This window comes from Ctenocephalides felis, unplaced genomic scaffold (genome assembly GCF_003426905.1).
Source record: "Ctenocephalides felis isolate EL2017-DRISC unplaced genomic scaffold, ASM342690v1 CF-g0.4_SCAFFOLD_03571, whole genome shotgun sequence".
Classification (NCBI taxonomy): Eukaryota; Metazoa; Arthropoda; class Insecta; order Siphonaptera; family Pulicidae; genus Ctenocephalides; species Ctenocephalides felis.
In genome coordinates, this window is record NW_020539725.1 from 71,393,843 (window position 1) to 71,401,911 (window position 8,069).

Consider the following 8,069-nt stretch of genomic DNA (forward strand, 5'->3'; position numbering starts at 1 on the left):
TTTGTTTTACGAAAATAGAATCAAGTCAATTTTATTGAATAATTACTCTATTTTTTATTCTCTGAATAATAGAAACCAAAAAGGACTTTAACGTTCGTGCGACTATCTTACATATTTAATTGTGTTTTAGTTAAATTGCTTCATTTGCCAAACTTTATCAAGGGTGTACTTGTTCCAAAAAACTTTAGGTAATTTTATATATTTATAAAGGCTATGATGTCATTTTGTAGCAAATATAAGTACAGAACCATCATATTAGTTGTACTAGGTCTTGAACAAGATATCAACTAATAAATCTCAAGAAAATAATTTTTGAAATGAATCCTAAAAGTAATATAATTACTTTTGATACAAGTGCAAAATTAACACAATTTTTAATGAAAAGCATTGGTTTATCTTTGGAAGCATTTGCATCAGAATTAGAAAAATATGGTAGAAGTTGGTGGAAAATATCTCAAGGAATCTTATTTTTCTTATCATATCTATTGTTGTTTTTAACAGCACTTGGTTAGTATTCGACATAATTTTTTTAATCCAACAATTGGAATATAACATATTTTTTGTATGATTTTAGGTGAAGTGGCATATTTTCGCCAGTCTTTGATTAATTATAAAGGATTTTTAGATGTTACAGCCGTTGCTCCATGCATTGGATTCTGCTTTTTGAGTTTAATAAAAATGTTGACAGTATCGTTTAATTCTAAAAAATTATCTCAAATGTACACTGAATTGAGAAATATGTATCCTAAAGACAGTGAAGATGATATAGTGGTTGAAAGTGAGAGAAATAATTATAAATAAAAAAAGCTTTTATTTTTTGCAAAACAAATACAAATTTTGATCGTATTTTATATCCTTATTTCAGGTATGAAAAAGTCACATAAAAATATGCTCCAATTTGTTATACCAAATGTAATTTTTATGCTGTGCTTCAATTCGATTCCCTTGATTATGATGTCTGCACAATACTTTAAAGGCCAAGAAATAACACTTTCTTTGCCGTACCTTATTTGGTATCCAATAGACGTTTATGTTATGCCTTTGTATATTTTTATATATGCATTTCAAGTTTGGGCTAGCATCGTTGCAATTGGCGGTAAGTGATCATGATTTTGGAAATTTTGTTAAATTTTTTCAGCGTAACAAAATCGTAACAGTTACGTTATCGCGCAAGGTATCTGCCCGTTGCGTTTTTGAAGCAAAAGTATAAAATTAAATATTACTTTTTAGGCATTTTAGCTGCTGATTGTCCATTTTCCCTATATACTGCACATGTTTGCATGCATTTCCGTCTACTAGCACAAAAAATGCGAACATTGACTTCCAAAAGTGAGCATAGATTGTTGGATCTACAAGAACTTCGCCCTTGTATAGAAGAACATCAAAAATTAATCGAGTAATACGTATATTTATTTTATCTCTATTTATTTAGTATATTATGAGTAAAATTTAATCCTAGAAATTTAAATTTCAGGTTTTCTATTCAAATTGAAAATATTTTTAGTCCTTCTATATTGGTAAATTTTATTGGAAGTTCGATTATGATTTGTCTTTCAGGATTCCAAATTACGGTAAGTCTCATTTTTATTATAACATTTTTTATAATTATTTTTTAAATGCTATTGTGATTATCACTTTATTTAGGCTGGCGTCACAATTGACGAGTTAATATCATACATAATATTTTTAACAACATCGCTTCTGCAGATTTACACGCTTTGCTCATATGGAAATCAACTAATCGATACGGTAAGCTCTTATCAACATTATTTATTTATTTAAAAAGAATTTAATTTTGTAGAAAAATAGTTTTATAATTGAACCATTCGATCTCGGTAATTAATGTATTCTAATCGTTATATCATATTTTATGTAGAAACATTTTAATATAAAGATTTTAATATGAGAAGTTTGTTTTTTTCCAAAAAGCCGTCCAGTTAATAGTGTTTTCTTTGCCTTTCGGTCATTCTGATTTGTTTGAACCCAAAATTGGAAAATGTATGTATGTGAGCCGATTTTTAATCTTTCATAGACGTTTTCTCAAAAACGGTTGAATCAATTTCAAAAATTTAAAAGCCATTCGATGAAACTCGATAAAAACTCGCGTTCGTTTTACAAGACGATCAGCCGAGTCATTGCTTCAGAAATAGTTTAATAATTACGTTTTTGCAACAAATTCTGAACCGAATAAATAACGTTTGAAAGAAATTAATCATTGATCAGCTTTTGGCAAAGGTCGGCCGTATCGTTTCTTGAATGAAGTTTAACATGGTGATATTGTTTGAGCTATGAAGTTAACTATTATTATAATATATTAGAGGCCTATAAGAACTGATTTTATTATAAAAATCCGTTAAATTTAGTTATAATGGGATACGTTTTTATGACAAACAAGCGCATATGTTTAATCATTAACTTCCCGTAGGGCAAGTTATAGTAATCGCAAAAAAATCGAAAATGAAAATTTTTATATATCTTTACGTTTCAAAGGTTTCTGAACATTTTGGCATACCTTAGAAAAAATGGATGTATGTGTGTGTGTGTGTGTGTGTGTGTGTATGTATGTATGTGCGTGTGTGTATGTATGTGCGGATACAAATTTTCGTCGACGATTTCGGTAACACGGATCAACCGATTTGAATAATTCAAAAAACATTCGATTCGTATTGATAAGGAGACGTGCTGATTAGTTTTTGGCGAAGGCAGGTCTAGCCGTTCCGAAGATACGGGGCAAAAAGTGCCGAAAACGGTAACTCAGTTTTTAAGAGAACGGAGCGTCCGATTTGAATAATTCAGAAGACATTTCACTTGTATTGACAAGATGAAGAATCGATAAAATTTTCATGAAGGTAGGTCTAGCGGTTTCGGAGATATGGAGGAAAAAGTAAAAAAATGAGCCATTTGGCGGTCAAAAATGATCATTAGACATATGCACATCAAATTATCAGATATTTTATAGAGATTTTAACAATAAGTATACATTTGTTAACATTTCTATGGGTTCCGTACCAATGCTTATGCGTTAGACAGCGACGCGGCGCTTACGCGCTTTATATTTTGTCCCTATGCAGTTAAAGCAGTACGATTGCTTTGAAAAAAAGTTCAGATCTTCTACAATATGTCAAAATAAAGAAAAAAAATTTTTGTTTCAAAAAAAAAAAAAAAATTAAAAAAAATGTTTTTTTAAAAAAAATTTTTTTTTCAAAAAAAAATTATTTTTTGTCCAATTTATAGTTTCTCAAAAATCTTATTCTTTCAAAGTAATTTTTTTTCAAAAATGTTAATTGTTTTTAAAATAATAATAATTTTTGGTACGGGAAGTTCCAGCAATTTGCCTTAAGGCACGATGCCTTAATTGCCTTAAGACAGAATTCCACTTACAGCTAGTTAATAAATAATATTAAATTAGAGTAGCGAAATTGCTTGGGCTGCATATGATTCACCATGGACTGATGCTAGTATGGAGTATAAAAAATCTTTGCAATTCATGATATTAAGAGCACAACGTCAGCAGACTTACACGGCGATGAAATTTTCTACTGTATCATTTGAGAGTTTTGGAGCAGTAAGTTCCCAATATATTTATTTATTAATTATTAACAATTCAACATTTATATTATTTCCAGGTTCTGAAAGCTTCCTTTTCTTATTTTACTCTTCTGCGAACGGTTTTCAGCAAAGATTAGAAAATGGAAATATTTTATTTTATTAGCGGGTTTGCGCTAATTTTTGTACCTTGCTGAAACTTTTTTACTGTCCGTGAAAGTGTTAATATATTGTAGTCAAAATAATATACTAATATTCTATTATTGCTGTTCGTAGATTTTACGAGTTAATTATGTACTACTATTATACTATTATAGTAAGCAATAATAATAAACCATTTAATACTATATTTTTGGCATCTTATTTAGAAATCATAATTTCCTATTAGCATCTTAACTAACTCAAAATTATATGTACATTTTTGGGATTCAAATTTTTCGGTTGAAATATATTTAAAAATATATTGGCAATCGAAACATTTTGAAAAATTTGAGACAATCTCGGACAAATATTGCTTTTAGAAAAAGCCGGCAGAAAATCGGGACTATCCCGGGCAATCCTGGCGTATGGTCACCTTACTATTATCGCAAACTTATTGATTTTATATATTTGAAAATTTCATAAATATTTTTTTAATTACTTCAATTATATAGTATTAAAAAAACGTAACAAGGATTTCGATATAACTTAAAAAGTTTATAAATATTTTATGACTTATACAAACGTTACTTTTCAAGTAATTCGAACTTATTAAAAGTTATAATTACTTTCTTTTTTCAATTAAAGTTAATTTTATAAGTCACAACAAAAGAAAACACTAAATAATTAACTTCCCGTAGGGTAGTTATAGTAATGGGCCGAAAATCGAAAATGAAAATTTTTGCATATCTTCACGTTTTGAAGGTTTCTGAACATTTTGGCATACCTCAGAAAAAATTGATGTGTTCGTGTGTTATGTATGTCTGCATTTTTTCCTCCACGTTTTGGAGCGCACGGATCAACCGATTTGAATGGTTCAAAAACCTTCCATTCCTATAGGGTGATGTGCTCATTAGTTTTTGGCAAAGGTTGGTCCAGCCGTTACGGAGATACGGAGCAAAGAGTGCATGAAATACAAATCGAGTTTTTGATAGAACGGAGTAACCGATTTGAATGATCTAAAAAAACATTCAATTTGTAATGATTAGGAGAAGAGGTGATTAGTTTTTGGCAGAGGCAGGTCTAGCCATTTTGAGGATACAAAACTAAATGTGCAAAAAATGACAGTTTTTGAGAGATTTAAGCGTCCCATTTGAATGATTCAAAAAACTTTCTGGTTGTTTTAACAAAATAATTGCTTTTGGGGAAAAAAATTGTTTCAATTTCTTTTTTCAAAAAAATTTTTTTTGTATATCGAAAATGGGTTAGATTTTATTTTTAATTCTGACTAAAGTTCAAATATACTTTAAATAAATAATTTCAACTTTGCCATTGAGTTTATATAATTCGTATAAATATTAGACGATGTTACAATATTTATAATAATTTATTTGAAAATATTTGATATTCCTTGAACATTTCATTACGGTGCGGAAAGTTCCAGCAATTTGCCTAGTTTAAAAAATTGTATCTTTTAATAAGACATTAGACTCGTGAGAAAATGAATAGAATGAGTCAGATTTCAAACAATTTAAACTTTAGGTAATTAATATATTTATGAAGGTCATTTATGATGCCATTTCATAGCAAATATAAGTACAGGACAATCATAAAATTGTTGTACTAGGTCTTGAGAAAGGTATCAACTGATAAATCTAAAGAAATTTTTTTTTAAATGAATCCTAAAAATAATATTACTTTCGATACAAGTGCAAAATTAACACAATTTTTAATGAAATGTATTGGCTTATCTTTGGAAGCATTCACACCAGAATTAGAGAAAAATAGAAGTAGAAGTTGGTGGAAAATATCTCAAGGAACCTTATTTTTCTTATCATATCTGTTATTGTTTTTAACAGCACTTGGTTAGTATTCGACATAATTTTTTTTTAATACATCAATTGTGATATAACATTATATTTTTTGTTTGATTTTAGGTGAAGCGGCATATTTTCGCCAGTCTTTGATCAATTATAAAGGATTTTTGGATGTTACAGCCGTTGCACCATGCATTGGATTCTGCTTTTTGAGTTTAATAAAGATGTTGACAGTATCATTTAATTCTAAAACATTATCTCGAATGCACACTGAATTGAGAAATATGTTTCCTAACGGATGATAAATGATATAGTTGTTGAAAGTCAGTAAAATAATTTTAAATAAAAAAGATTTCATTTTTGGATATAAGCTATAATATTTAGAAATTTGACAATTTTTTTTAACTTATATCCTTATTTCAGGTATGAAAAAGTCACATAAAAATATGCTCCAATTTGTTATACCAAACATGATTTTCATGCTGTGTTTCAATTCGATTCCTTTGATTATGATGTCTGCACAATACTTTAAAGGCCAAGAAATAACACTTTCTCTGCCGTATCTAATTTGGTATCCAATAGACGTTTATGTTATGCCTTTGTACATTTTTATATATGCATTTCAAGTTTGGGCTAGCATCGTTGCAATTGGCGGTTAGTGATGGTATCTCCAGATTAAATAATATTGTGGCGGGAGTATAAATTTAAATATTACTTTTTAGGCATTTTAGCTGCTGATTGTCCATTTTCCCTATATACTGCACATGTTTGCATGCATTTCCGTCTACTAGCACAAAAAATGCGAACATTGACTTCCAAAAGTGAGCATAGATTGTTGGATCTAGAAGATCTTCGCCCTTGTATAGAAGAACATCAAAAATTAATCGAGTAATACGTATACTCTAATTATGTGTAAAATTTAATTCTAGAAAATTTGATTTTCAGGTTTTCTATTCAAATTGAGAATATTTTTAGCCCTTCTATATTAGTAAACTTTATTGGAAGTTCGCTTATGATTTGTCTTTCAGGATTCCAAATTACGGAAAGTTTGATTGTTATTATAACATTTTTATTATTATTTTATAAATGCTAATGTGATTATCATTTTATTTAGGCTGGCGTCACAATTGACGAGTTAATAACATACATAATATTTTTAACAACATCGCTACTGCAGATTTACACTCTTTGCTCATATGGAAATCAACTAATCGATACGGTAAGCTCTTATCAACATTATTTATTTAAAAAGAATTTAATTTTGTAGAAAAATAGTTTTATTATTGAACCAGTTGTTCACGATAATTTCTATAACGTTTTATGTAGTATATATAATTTTATCTGAGTCGTTATATTTATGCAAGTAAAAAATTAAAATATGAACAGGCTGATTGTATAACTTCCCAAAAGTTTATGATTAGCCCAGGAAATCCGGCTTGTTAATATTATGGTTTTTCGACCTCTCAAGTCATTTTGATTAGTTTGAGCTCAAAATTAGAAAATGTATGTGTGTGTTTGTATGTGAGCCAATATTTGATCTTTCATGGACGTTTCCTCAAAAACGGTTGAATCAATTTCAAAACTTTAAAAGCCATTCGATGATCAATTTCAAGACGATCAGCCGATAATTCCGTTTTTGAGAAAACGGAGTACACGATTTGAATGATTCAAAACAAATTACTTGCATTGACAAATGAAGAATTGATGAAATTATTGGTAAGGCAGGTCTAGCGGTTTCGAAGATATAGAGGAAAAAGTAAAAAAAAAGAAAAATCAAATTATCGGATATTTGATTTAATTTTTATAAATGAGTACTAAATTTATTACAATCTTGTTGGGTTCCTGTTAGCGAAATATTTACAATAGGGCATATATTATTATTATTATTATTATTATATAATATTAGTTAATATTATAATAATCAGTCATTGAACATCATGTGTCAAAAACATTTGACATTTGACGTATGAGCTGCCGTTCATTGTTTTATTTAAATTACGCTTACGATTAGCACCAAGTTTTCAAGACTAAGACTGGCCAAATCTATACAGCCATTTTAACGTTTTACCAAACATTTAGTCGAGCTCTTTTTATATATAAGATAATATTAATAATTAATATTAAATTAGAGTGGCGAAATTGCATGGGCTGCATATGATTCACCATGGACTGATGCTAGTATGAAATATAAAAAATCATTACAATTTATTATACTAAGAGCACAACGTCAGCAAACTTACACGGCGATGAAATTTTCTACAGTATCATTCGAGAGTTTTGCATCAGTAAGTTTCCAATATATTTAATTATTAATTATCAATTCAAATTAATATTATTTCCAGGTTCTGAAAGCATCCTTTTCTTATTTTACTCTTCTGCGAACGGTTTTCAGCAAAGATTAGAAAATGCTCTCATAAAATATTTTATTTCAAATTAGCGGGTTAGCGTCAATTTTTGTGTTTTACTGTCCGCGAGCGTGATAATATATTTTTGTCAAAATAATATACTAATAATCTATTATTGCTGTTCGTAGATTTCAAGAGTTAATTAAGCACTAATATTATAGTA

General features: G+C 28.8%; 2 protein-coding genes across 2 annotated transcripts; both read left to right on the top strand.

The window, feature by feature from the left end:
- Positions 1-717: 717 nt before the first annotated feature.
- On the top strand, positions 718-3,686 carry LOC113386711 (odorant receptor 4-like). The gene is made up of 7 exons (XM_026624470.1): positions 718-778; positions 866-1,096; positions 1,231-1,396; positions 1,487-1,571; positions 1,645-1,749; positions 3,410-3,565; positions 3,627-3,686. The coding sequence occupies exons 1-7, from the start codon at positions 718-720 to the stop codon at positions 3,684-3,686; spliced, it is 864 nt and encodes a 287-aa protein (XP_026480255.1).
- Positions 3,687-5,359: 1,673 nt separating this feature from the next.
- On the top strand, positions 5,360-7,903 carry LOC113386712 (putative odorant receptor 92a). Its single transcript, XM_026624472.1, has 8 exons — positions 5,360-5,549; positions 5,607-5,734; positions 6,129-6,165; positions 6,224-6,389; positions 6,459-6,561; positions 6,634-6,720; positions 7,631-7,786; positions 7,844-7,903. The coding sequence occupies exons 1-8, from the start codon at positions 5,360-5,362 to the stop codon at positions 7,901-7,903; spliced, it is 927 nt and encodes a 308-aa protein (XP_026480257.1).
- The last annotated feature ends 166 nt before the right edge of the window (positions 7,904-8,069 follow it).